We start from the raw sequence: 13349 nt of genomic DNA on the forward strand, positions 1-13349 counted from the left end.
CAACTTCGCACTTCAGTAAATTAGCGTTGTCTGAGCGAATTTTCGCCTGGCGAAATGTTGCGATGGCTGCTGCTGATTTTAATAGAGTGAGCTCTAATACATCCAGACAAAAGGAGTCCCCTAGATATATTGGATCTAACTGTCAATGAATATCTGACACCCAACTCTTGCAAGAAGGGAGAATGAAGAAAAACAGATGCAGAGAGAGGAATAGTGAAGATAAACTTGATTATTTCAGAAACAATACATAATATTTAATTGGTTGTATTTAGAAATACATTTCAATATGCTGAAGCTTATATTAAATTTTCATTTTCGTGATAGTCAGGCCTGAATTTGTGGAAAGGCCACCAAGGCCGGGCCTAGAGTGGCAGGATTTTAGGGGGCGACATGCTGCCCAACCACAACCACATTGGTTCAGAAACACTGGGAATGTCCAGGAGATACAATAATAATCTCCATTGCTCAGGTCCCAATGATGAACATTTGCACAAGGGAGGGGACAGGGACGACGAACAGCAGTGGGCCTAGGGGCGCTCGCTATGTAAATCCAGCCCTGGGGATACTGAAGCTTATATTAAATTTTCATTTTCGTGATAGTAAGGCCTGAATTTGTGGAAAGGCCACCAAGGCCGGGCCTAGAGTGGCAGGATTTTAGGGGGCGACATGCTGCCAAACAGGTCTGGACTGGGAGTTAAAATAGGCCCTGACATTCCAATTATAGACAGGCCCAATCAGCTCCCCACCAGCCGACTAAATAGTGACTTTCTATGGCATCTTATGGCAGCCCCTCTGGCATTTGCCAGAACTCACAGATTGCCAGTCCGGGCCTGCTGCCCAACCACAACCACATTGGTTCAGAAACACTGGGAATGTCCAGGAGATACAATAACAATCTCCATTGCTCAGGTCCCAATGATGAACATTTGCACAAGGGAGGGGACAGGGACGACGAACAGCAGTGGGCCTAGGGGCGCTCGCTATGTAAATCCAGCCCTGGGGATACTTCAACCTTTAATAAAAAGCTACAATAAGGGTTAAAACTGAGTTGCAATGATCATCATTTTCAAAATGCCAAAAACCAACTTGTCTGAATGTGGAATCTAAAGAAAAATCGAATCTTATGGGTTTGCTGGTACTTCTTAGAGATATAAAATATCAGGTATGGAATTATAGAAGTTTTATAGTGAGTTAAGTGAAATTATCTTGATTAACTTATTAACAAAAATTGTGTTTGTTCTTATTGTTGTTCTTGCTAATTATTAGGGATTCATTAAATATATATATATATATATATATATATATATATATATATATATATATATATATATATATATATATATATATATATATGCACAATAGAAGCTTGCACTCAGTCCTCAGTCCTTTTTTCCAAATAAACACCTGCTTTTCCATTCGTAAGACCTGTGAGTACAAGTTTCTATTGTGCTTATTTAGATTTTTTGCAGCTTTTTTGCACCCAGGCCCTCGCGTTACCTTTACACGAGTTGTGCCAGCATCCAGCAGGCTATATATATATATATATATATATATATATATATATATATATATATATATATATATATATATATATATATATATATAGCATTCAAAAAGACCAGCAACACTGGGAGTTTTGGTGAAACAAATCAAACGTCTATATTTTTAAAGTGCATATACAGCCAATGTTACGTTTCCCCCAGAGGGGACCGAAATGTAACGTTGGCTGTATATGCACTTTAAAAATATAGACGTTTGATTTGTTTCACCAAAACTCCCAGTGTTGCTGGTCTTTTTGAATGCTACATACATGATTTTACCGTGCACCTGGGTATTCAACGGTTGAAGCGGTGTGCCACCCTACGCATAAATATATATATATATATATATGTATGTATATATATATATACACAGTATACTTGGTCAAATAGCAAACTGAATCTGAACATGTCATCCAATATATAATGGAAATTATACCTATTGAACATTGCAAGTCGCTATAAACATATATCACATACAACACTGCTTCATATAAATAAACCTTTTTTATAAAAATATATCTTTTTAATAATCCTAAATAGAAAAACATAGTTTTAAGTACTAAGGACCGCCCACTGGTTCATGCAATTAATTGCACTCACACACAAACCAAGGGCACACATACATGCTAGATTACATCAGCAAATGAATCAACAAATCTCAATGGGAAAGCTAAATTACATTGCAGTTAAGGCATTTTTACCTCTGCAATAGCATCTATTAACTAGGTTTATAGCACTGTTCAAAATAATTGTACTGTCTAAAGCTGGCCATAGACATGCAGATTGTAGCCTTGTATCCAGTGCCGATCTGATGAAGAAGCCGCCCAAGACGGCTCCTCAAATGCTGCCCCCCCCTCGCCGCCTTACCTATCGGGAGGGGAGGCAGGAACACTAGTGCGAAGAGTGCATTTGCGCTCTCTCACGCTAGTAAAGCTGAATTTCCGGTTTCAAATCTCTTTAAGGTACCAGGAGCGGCTCTTCCGTCTGAGGTGAGTTTCTCAACTCGCCTCATTGGCGGAGCGCCCCTGCTTGTATCTGATAAACGATCATACGTCCCAATCTTCTGACCTGCCACTAACCATTCAGATTAAATAAAGTAGTAAAAGAACAAATCAGACAATGTTCTGCACATGGCAACAATTCTACGAAAGGTATGTCTGACAAATAGCAGTAACAGTCACCCACTAATATTGTCAGATAGGCAATACATGCAGAGAAATGAGTCTTCACCCCCCCAGCAAAACAGAACACACAGTGAAACCCTAGCAATAATATGTACAAAAACATAAGCACACATTTTATTCTGGTGTTTGTCACCACTATTGGATTCTTGTAGAAGTTGTATGAAGTCTGTACATTTTGGCATTCCTACTCAGTCAGCCATAAGCCCCTTAAAATCAACAATTTTTCAGTACTAAGCGCTATAATAACTTTATCTTTTGTTTCTACAGAGATTATGTAATTGAGTAGACAATATAAACAAAGGTGTTAAATTCATTGTGGGTGATGTCAATTCAAACCAAATGAGCACTTAATTATAAATTCCATTGGTATGTGATAGGCTTCAGTAAGTAGTCTAAAGCTCTACTTATCACCAATGCTTTTTCCTGTTCTGTACTGGTGTTAAGCTTATTGTTCTCTAGATCTAAAGAGCTTAACTGTTGTATTAATATTATGTATGCATAGTTTCCTGGGCAGCATGCTTGCAATAACTGGCAAAATTACTGTACTGTTCATCTAATATAGTCACAGACACTAGGCTGTGATCAAAAACTTAAAGGATTCTTTCACAGAAAACCTTATTTTTTTTTTTTAAAAACACATCAGTTAATAGCATCCTTGAAGCCTGTTTTTCAAAAGAGCAGACCGATTTTTTAATATTTAATTTGGAAATTTGACTTAACGTATATGTGTAGTAAATAGTGGTACAGTGATTATCAAAAAATAATGACTTCAGATCCTAAGGCAGAGGGTAGTGACACCAAAAATACAGTAAATATAGAGGGGGACACCAAAAATACAGTAAATATAGAGAGGGACAATGGGAACTTTAGCCCCATATTCAGGTATATTAAATACAATGAGAGGGAGTGGGAAATTTAGCCCCAAATTCAGTAGCCACTCCCCCTGCTTTTATGTACCCAGAATTTACATTTTCCAAGAAACTGTAATCAGTGGCGTAACTACCGGGGGTGCGATTGGGCCAGGGCCCGCACCCCATCAGGGTCCCCCGGCAGCTTGCGCGCCATGAATTCCCCTACATACATTTAGGGGCAGATTTATTATGAGGTGTAAAGAAGGCACATTAATTTGCCACAAATCACCAGGCATCAATGTGTAAAAAGCAGTGGCGGAACTACTGGATGTGCTATTTTTTAATGCACTTTTTCTTTAAAGGAGAACTAACCCCCTAGATATAATAACCCGTCAACTGCCCTTGATCTGCCTCCTTTACCTCTCCCACCCCGCACAGTGTATTACGTAGAGTAGCGCTTCTCTTTGAAATCTTGAGTTAAAAAAAGCAGAGCGGAACAGCGGAGTCCCTCGTGTCATCTTCTGTCCATTCATATCCTCTTTGGGTCTGTACACCAAGGAGGGAGAGTTAAAGGGAGCAGATCGAGGGCAGTTGAGGAGGCTATTATATCTCGTTGGGGTTTAGTTCTCCTTTAAGCAACTTCTGCAGGAACTTACCAACAAAGGTCTGAAGCAGTGTAAAATAATGGCAGCAAATCTGGCGTTCGCATGGCGTAAAATTAAACACACTTGGATAAATTCGTCATCATTTAGTTAACTATAAGAATAGAACCCAAGTTGGAGAAATATTAGACAAAAACTGTCCCATGTGGTCCTATAGAATTAAAAGAACTTTGTGCTCCTTTACATATACAAAACCACAAACGTTCCTGCATAAAGAAACATTCCCTTAAAAATACACGTTGAAACACAATTTCACATTCATAAACACACACTGCATAGTAAGTTTTTAATATTATTTTTCTGAAGTATAAAACAGTACCTTGTACTTGATCTTAACTAAAATTAACCCTTAGCTGAGGCAAAACAATACTATTGGGGTTATTTAATATTTAAATAATTTTTAGTAGATTTAAGATATGTAGATCAAAATTATGGAATTATTACATTGATGGTTATAAATCAAATCTGTTGGTTAAAGCAGTTATTTCAATGAGGATATTACTGCTTGAGATAAAATTTAACACACCCCTCAATTTTATGAGCAGTTTATTTATTGTGGCTATAAATACTGGTAAATGTTTTTCAAGTGTTTTGCTATTATATATTTCTTTGAGTGGTACCTTCCATTTATTGCGGGGGGGGGGAGCAAATAGGAATATACCCTATAGCAGGTCCTAAGTGCTTACCTTTTAATAAACGTTGTACTGTTAGGGTCAGATTTATGAAAATGAAAGATTAGAGCTCACCACAGAAAGATTCACCTACTTTCTATTCAAACTTATGGCATTTTTTAGAATAGTATTTATCAATGGTTGAAACTTACAATTCTCCATTTTATAAATACACTTCTAAAAATCCCATAGGAATTACCGGGTAATAGAGAGAGGGATGAGTTTTTCTGTGTGTTCTATGTGTCCAAAATATATGAAATATGTGATATGTTCTTGGTTCTATAATTATTTCCACATAAAGGTTAAAGTGAGGAACTTACACAGTCAAGTTTGCTTTTCTTCCACAGGTAAAATGGGTCAGACAACTGCTTCAGAGAGTTTTTCAAGTTAACTGCTATCAGAGCTCCTAGAACAGACTGTAAGGTACATAAGATATTCAGGTTAAAAGTACAAGAAAGTGGCAACATAAAAAAGGTAAGGGTAAAGCACTTGAATAGGAGGACGGAAAAAAAAGAAAAGCAGATTATCAATGCAATTAGAATATATCAAACAATGGAAACAAGATAAGTACAAAGAAAAGAAGGTCAAATTATAAATTAGAACCGGATTTCTTAACCTTATTTTTGCTGGGTCACAGGCTAAGACTAAAGGACTCGTTTATTATTGCACGGGACACAAGTGCAAGAGCACAAAGGGGAGCCTTATCCACTCTATCTACTATACAGATTCATTTACTAAGTAAAACGTAGATTTCTGCCCTGACAATTGCCTCTTTTCAGCTACTCCTGCTGCTGTTTTTTATGGTCTCTTGCATGCAAATCCATCTCCAAACTGTATAATGGCCTGCCATTTGTAGTATTATATTTAAATTTCTAAGGAGGGGACTGTACCTTGGGTAGGGGGTTCAGGTAGGTTCCAAGAGCCAACATTGTCACCATAACTGACATCATGACAAAGAAGCTGGCAATCTGAAAAGGCAGACGATCAGTCAAAAACAAATAAAGATAAGTACATTTTCATATTTGAAGAGCAAAACACAAATTTCACTGACATACCGCCTGCTCTCTTGGCTACAAATTCAGTCTCTGTATCCATTTTTCTCTATGAAACAGGTAACAATAGAAAAAGCAGACCCAGTAAATAATAGTGGGCTCATTAGGAGTCATAACTGATCTGCAATTTCAGTGTATATTATGTGTACAGAACAAATGGGAGTCCTTTTGAAGTTGATCTCAGGAACTTTCTGTTGTACAGGTGTGGAATCCGTTATCCAGAAACTCGTTATCTAGAATTATGGAAAGACCATCTCCCATAGATTCCAAATTTTTAAAAATGATTTCCTTTTTCTCTGTAATAATAAACTAGTACCTTGTACTTGATCCAAACTAAGATATAATTACTCCACATTGGAAGCCAAACCAGCCTATTGGGTTTATTTAATGTTTAAATAATTTTCTGATAGACTTAAGGTATGAAGATTCAAATTATTGAAAGATCCATTATCTGGAAAACCCAAGTCCTAAGCATTCTGAATAACAGATCCCATACCTGTATTATTATTATTCTCTCATTTCCTTTGCTGCTCATTACAGGTATAATGTATTTCTCTTCTAATTATTTTCCCTGTAAGATTCATTCTGCTCTCCCTGTCACATCTCCTCTCCTCTACAACTGCTAACCTCAGTGTAGAAGCGATCCAGAATTGTAGTTCAAAAATATTTTTGCCTATGCCCGTACAATTTCCAATAACCAGCGCCTAAATTGTTTAGTCTTACCTGGGATTTACCCCCGGCACCATCCACTGCCAGTGTGACAGACAAGGCACAGCAGATCACATGTATAAAGAAGAATGAGCCAAAGAAATTACTACTTCCCAGGGCCAACATTTCCTGTGAAAACATTATGTTGTGTCAGAGTATTAGGTACTACAAATGCTTTCCTTTAATTATTCTGGGCCACAAAGCTATTTCAATAATAAATATTCCTAATTTAAACATGCAAGTGATAAAGGCATTTATTTTTATATTCTATTTCTCAGAATCCTTGGATGCTAATGAGCCAGTAGAATGGACATTTTGGCTTCATGATTAAAATATTAGCTACTATAGCCATAGGTAAACTAGTTTCATAACAAAAAAGTAATTATCTCATAAGACTTGGCTTTTTAAGACTACTACTTTTTAAAGTCTACTACTACTTTTTATTTAAGTCTACTACTAATGATATTGTCATACATCATTACACTTATGTTGTTGTACACTGCATAATACTTTTTGGCATATCGGTAATGGTAAAATTCTGGCCAAAAACAAGTTATTTCTAGACAATTTTGAAATTGTAAAGGGTCATTTACAGCAGTGTGCAAAGTGCAATTTGGGAACAAATAGCCAGGGTTTTCACTCATGCAGCATTTCCTCTTCATAATTCTAAGGTTGCGATAGGAGTTGTGACCAGGATCACTTTTGGCTTTTGCATTTTAAATGACATTTGTGTGTTTCTTTGAGTGCAAGTCTGCAATGATTGATACAACCATGTTCAGGATGGCAGTAGCGCTAGGGATCCACAATGGGAATAGGCACACTAGCGCATTATTTCAAACTGGTAGGCTATATACTATATTGAAATACAAGGAGTGTTTTTGGATGCAAGTATCTTTAATAATTCGTGTCATTAAGCTCAACATTTGTTTACATATTAGAGCACTTGCATTCATAAATGATCCCTCTTGTCTTGTTTTAGCTTGTAGAAAGGAGAATAGCATGGTGGTCTCACCTGGTTTGAGTCAACATCAAAGCCATGCTTAGATCCCAGTGTTCTGCCCATTGCTAAGTTAATCACATAGCTAACGATAGCCAAAGAGAAGGCTGTGCCAATCATTTCTTCCCACTGACCAACAGTGGGCAGCGTGGGAGATGGGAATCTAAAAGTGAGAAGATAAGACATGACCTCACTAAACAATTAATGATCCAGTAAAGATTATGGCATAATCTTGATTTGTATCTGGCTTAAATAAAACAATTACAAACGTTCTGTTATTTAAATAATGTTATTGTACCTCAAGCCTTCATGATGCAACTTAATGCTTAGTCCAGGAAAGCAAACCAAGAGGGGCCGCTTTTCTGGCTGTCAGCCCTAGGTTAATAAAAAGCAGCCTGTGCAGCTTTACAATTGATGCTTGTGTCTATACATTTCCCTTGCTAGAAAAACAAGTAGGTGTCACTGTCACTCAGACAATTGTATGGTGTGTTACTGCTGATCACCCAAAAGCCTTCTACATGAAAAGAAGCAAGGAAGCAAACAGATGAAAGTCTGAGCGGCTGAGCTTAATTAGAAATGGCTGAAAGATTGAGAGGCAGCAAAGTTAAAGAGAGGTCACCATGAGGAAGAAATGTAATGTGTGACAGAACAGATATTAGAAGGAGCACAGTCAGAATCCCATAGGACAAACCCCTTAGAAAGTATATCCACACTGAGAAGTCATAGATAAACCTAAAGATGAAAGGATTAGTCACTTACCCTAGTGGAATATGCCCAACTATATTCATGTGATACTTTTCAGGAAGGTCAAAGCTACCAGATATAGCTGTGGCAATAATAACCTGCAATGAGAGACACAGAAATTTATATTTTTCGAGAGACTATAACACCTATATTAATTTTGAATTTGTATTTTGAGATTTGTTCTTGATTGGAAGGATGAAATACTGCTCTCATCCTTTAAACTTGTGAAGCAGAATGCATCAGGAAATATCAAAGTGTCTACATGAGTATGTAACTACTGTATGTACTATATTAAATGAGAATAATAGAGAAACATGAAAAGATAGAAATTAAGCAATAACCATCAAATCTGGGGAGAGCAAAATGAAATAGTAAGACTACATAAAGATGTAACTGATAGAAATTATAGAAATTATAGATAGATAAATAGATGATAGATAGATAGATAGATAGATAGATAGATAGATAGATAGATAGATAGATAGATAGATAGATAGATAGATAGATAGATAATTAAATTATCAGAAAAACAAATGCAAAGGAAGAAAAAAAGAAAAATTGAGAAAGAAAGTAGGATGGATAAAAAATAAAAATGAAACATACAATGATGATCTCCATGGGAATGGGGAAGCGGATCTTATGCATATATTTCACATTAAGCTCCTTCACAATGATGAGCAGCACAGTACTGACTAGAGCAAAGATCAGTGAGGCCACATTGGTTTTGGGTAGTTCTTTACAGATATCTATTAAAGTCTGGAAAAAGAAGCAGAGCACAAAGCAAGTCACATTGTGGTCCAAGGCAACCATTGTTTTACTGTCCCATGCTAGTGCCCAATACTTACATAAACAATGGCCAAGATTCCACTATAAGGTGGGATTGAGACTCCAAAGATGTATTTGAGTACAGAGATGAAAATCTGCAAACCAGCAGCTGTCATAAAACCCCGGATGAATGATTCAGAGAGATATATGGCAACAAAGCCAAACTGTACAAAGCTCAGTGCAATCTGAGGAAGGTAGAAAGATTAGTTACGTTAAAAGTAAAATAGAGGAGGAATCAGAAAAAAAATGTAAGAATAGATGAAAACACATAGGAGTATTCATTGGAGTAATATATATTTTACTCTTTACACCCCAAATATCTCTTTAGCTGTCTGGTACATAGAATGGTATCAGTCATCTTGGGGCACATGGGAAAATGGACCTTGCATATATATCTGTAACAAACATAAAAATACCCGCAGAATATTCTGTTGCACATCTCTAACCTGTATAATTGCCGTCAGACAGGCCAGTGTTGCTGATATTTGCATACGTGCAGCATTCATGGCCTCTGTGTCAGTGATGGTCACATTACTGGTACCGTTAATATGCTGGAATTGAGACTCGGGCGCAAGCTTCAGGCACACATTTCCAACTATGATGCTTATGACAGCAAAGGTACCTGTAAGAAGAGATTAATTAAAATGGGGATTTACTGATTTAAATAATCAGTAAATAATGTAGTATTGCCCTTAACTGGTAAAATTGGGGTGTTTGCTTCAGAAAAACAATTATAGCTATACAAGCTGCTGTGTAGTCAAGGGGGCAGCCATTCAAACACAAGACAAATAGCAGATAACAGATAAGCTATGTAGAATCCCATTGTATACTACAGAATATATCAGTTATCAGCTATGTAACCTGTGCCTTGGATGCAAATTACTGCCCTGATTCCCATTTTAACTCTATTGACGATGTTCCACAAAGTATCAAATGTGCCCCCCTCACAGTCTAACAGTCACAGAAATCTGTCCATAATAGTGGGTAGTGTATTAAGCAGCTGGGCTTTCCCATTTTTTATTATGATCTTAAGCAATCCTGTACTTTATCAATGTCTGTTTTCCAATGCTAGTGAAAGTGGGAGAAGGATTTCTTACCTGGTACCATCTGTGGAATTCCTCCCATGAAAAAATATACCACAAGTGGAAAGAATGATGAATACAAGCCATTGACAGGAGGAAGGTTAGCAAGAAGAGCAAAAGCCATGCCTAGAACAAAATAGGATGCTTTTTGTTATCCTTTGGCCTTATAAATGCAGTGGTTTCTATTTCCTCCCAGATATGCCACTAACCTTGAGGTATCTGAATGGTTCCAGCACTGACCCCACCAAGGACATCTGGTAGAATACTCTCCTTAATGTTATACTTGGGCAGCCAGGTGAGAATAGGAAAAAGACGAAACAGAACAGCCTTTAATTTGCTTGTGGAGCAGCTAAAACAAAGAACATATGAAATGACTGTTGGGAACAATCAAGTAGATGGCAGAATACAGTTCTGATCAGCTGATTGTGACATTACTTGTATCAAGTCTAAGAAAAATCCAAAACAGTCAAGGTTGCACACAGTGGTCTGCACAATATCAGAACTATTGAATATTTGTAGGGAAAATGAGACTACAAAATAAATATATATATATATTGGTGTTATCCTTTGTGGGAGACTTAATTTTATTCAAATTCCTAAGTGTCAGTTGTTTGGATAAATACTGAAAGAGCATCAGAAAGGACAAGTAAACAAAAGATGCTCTTACATTACATTATCTGTTACAATGACATTAATTGAACAGCAGTAACAAAGCACAAGCACCTTGACGTAGCTGTCTTTTGGCACAACAGTTTTCTGGGACAAATCTACGATGAGATCTCTTTGGATGCTAATGAACTACTGTAGACTTGATGTGTTTGCTGTGACCTTGTAAAGATACAGCTCTATGAAAGTGGTAAAAAAGTATTACAGATGTAGGACTTATTAAGAAATTCTACCAACTAAAGGGCTTATTTACAGACGGGCAGGGTGCAAAGAACAAAAAAAAGAACAGATGAAATTCGTCATGTTTTCCAAGCCACCATGTTTAGCACTCAGGCCTGCCATAAACTTTACATATGAACACAGCAATGTCTACATTTGGTAGTGCTGTATTTATGAGGGATTGGTTTTGGGAGGCATTTATGCAGCTACACTGCCCTATGTGTACCCACATATCCCCTAACTTGTGTTTTATTGCCCTTAATGCAAGTTGAATGTGCAAAAGCACTAAGCAGAGTGATTGTGCACCATAGTGGTCTTAGTGGACATTTATACATGAGGGGGCTCTATATGTAATTAATTAAATCTATAAAAATAAGCATTAGCTAGACAATAAAAGCTGTAGAAAACCACTAAGCTGTTGCACCCCTTAGCACTCTGCACCTCTTCCCCATTCTGTAGTTAATGCCTTATAATGGCTGTAAGGTGGGAAGTAGCTGGAAGAGTTTTACCTGAAAAGCTTTCTGGCTTTCCCTCCAATAGGGTAGCTGCGAATCTTCTTTTCATATTCCTCATTAAAAAGTTCAAAGGAATATGCCGACCGATCAACAATATATCGAGGTCGCACTGTATTCATTTCTAGCTGCCGTAATTACTGAGAATGGTGGGGTGTCACTGGGCCAGCTATTAATTCTTACTGTTTAAACAAAAGAAGAAAATATTTGTCATTCCCATAAGATCTATATGTGATCTATAGTGCAACAACAGATAGAAAACACAAATTAACATTTGTTATGCCCATTCTGTTTTGGTTGAATTCTCTCTCTGTCTTGGGCATTGTTATGTCCAAAGATTTGGCATACACGGAATATTAAATTGAACATTATGGGTGTAATTTTGTGTGGTTGTGCAAAATATTATTCCCAAGATTAGAGTGAAAGCTGTAAAAAATATAAGTATATGTAAATTATTCTTCTTAAAAAGTATCATGTATCAGAATAATTTTTTTTCATTTTATAATACATAGCATCCATTATCCTGAGACCTGTTGTCCAAAAAGCTCCAAATCATGGGAAGTCAATCTCCCACAGACATTATTTTAATCAAATTTTAAAAAATGATTTCAGATTTCCGAGTTTTTTTTATGGCCAAAACTGTCAAATTCGACTAGGGAATTATTAAAATTTGATTAGAGTTTTTTGTTTAAAAAAAATTGAATTTGATTTTCGAGATTTATCATACACTGACTATTCCCCACCTAAAACCTTTTCGAAATGCTATTTTAGTCAGTGGAAGACGTCCTGGGATCAATTTGGAGTTGTTTGCAGTCTTCCTGACATTCGAGTTCTTTTCAGAGAAAAAACTTGAATTGAGTTTTTAAAACTCAAATCGAATTCAATTTGAATTTGATTCGAGTTTTCCAGTCAAACCTATTCACCCGAAGTTTGAAAATTAGATTTTTTTTTAATACATTTCGATTGGTCGAATTTCGAGTTCATGGGAATTCTAAAAAACTCCCATGAATTCCAAATTAGACCCTTGCTAAATCTGCCCCTAAATGACATGTTTTCATAACACAAGTTCTTTCATGGCATGAAAGTTTTAACTACACAGTGTCGGACTGGGCCGGCGGGAAACCGGGAAAAAACCCGGTGGGCCCCGGCCCACTTGGGCCCCCGCCGGCCCAGTCCCGGTCCTAGATTGGCCCCCGAACGGCAGTAAAAGTTTTTCGGCGCTGTTGCGCATGCACGCGTTGGGGCTGACGTTCGCGCATGCGCATTGGGGCTGACGTTCGCGCATGCGCACTAGTTTTTGCGCATGCGCACGGGGCCCCCGAGGTTCACAACCCGGTGGGCCCCGACTGCGCCAGTCCGACCCTGTAACTACAATAAGGACTTTATTAAAATAATCTACAAATGCAGAGAGAGAGAGAGAGAGAGAGAGAGAGAGAGAGAGAGAGAGAGAAAGAACTTTAAATTCTTGTCCACAACATATAAATGGAAAAGCATTAACTTTAAACATGTATAATTAGAAATACTAACTTTAGTACTGTTCAATAACACTGGTAAATTGCAGTATGATTATATGATGCCTTACAGTAACCATGGGTCTACAATTACTCTGTTTTTCTTTGACCCTCTCATTTGTAC

General features: G+C 37.2%; 1 protein-coding gene across 2 annotated transcripts in view; it reads right to left on the reverse strand.

The window, feature by feature from the left end:
• The window catches only part of slc26a9.S (solute carrier family 26 (anion exchanger), member 9 S homeolog), a 49055-nt gene that overhangs the window by 15911 nt on the left and 19795 nt on the right, over positions 1-13349 (reverse strand). The window contains exons 2-12 of one of the 2 annotated variants that reach the window (XM_018249378.2): positions 11712-11896; positions 10527-10666; positions 10333-10443; positions 9682-9857; positions 9256-9420; positions 9014-9166; positions 8426-8508; positions 7682-7829; positions 6685-6798; positions 5800-5877; positions 5230-5325 (exon numbers count right to left, since the gene is read on the reverse strand). In XM_018249378.2, the coding sequence (XP_018104867.1) occupies positions 5230-5325; positions 5800-5877; positions 6685-6798; positions 7682-7829; positions 8426-8508; positions 9014-9166; positions 9256-9420; positions 9682-9857; positions 10333-10443; positions 10527-10666; positions 11712-11836 (1389 nt within the window). In that variant the 5' untranslated portion in view covers positions 11837-11896. The remainder of the gene's footprint in view (positions 1-5229; positions 5326-5799; positions 5878-6684; positions 6799-7681; positions 7830-8425; positions 8509-9013; positions 9167-9255; positions 9421-9681; positions 9858-10332; positions 10444-10526; positions 10667-11711; positions 11897-13349) is intronic. The other variant, XM_018249379.2, reaches the window with a different exon arrangement.

This window comes from Xenopus laevis, chromosome 2S, assembly GCF_017654675.1.
Source record: "Xenopus laevis strain J_2021 chromosome 2S, Xenopus_laevis_v10.1, whole genome shotgun sequence".
Taxonomy (NCBI): Eukaryota; Metazoa; Chordata; class Amphibia; order Anura; family Pipidae; genus Xenopus; species Xenopus laevis.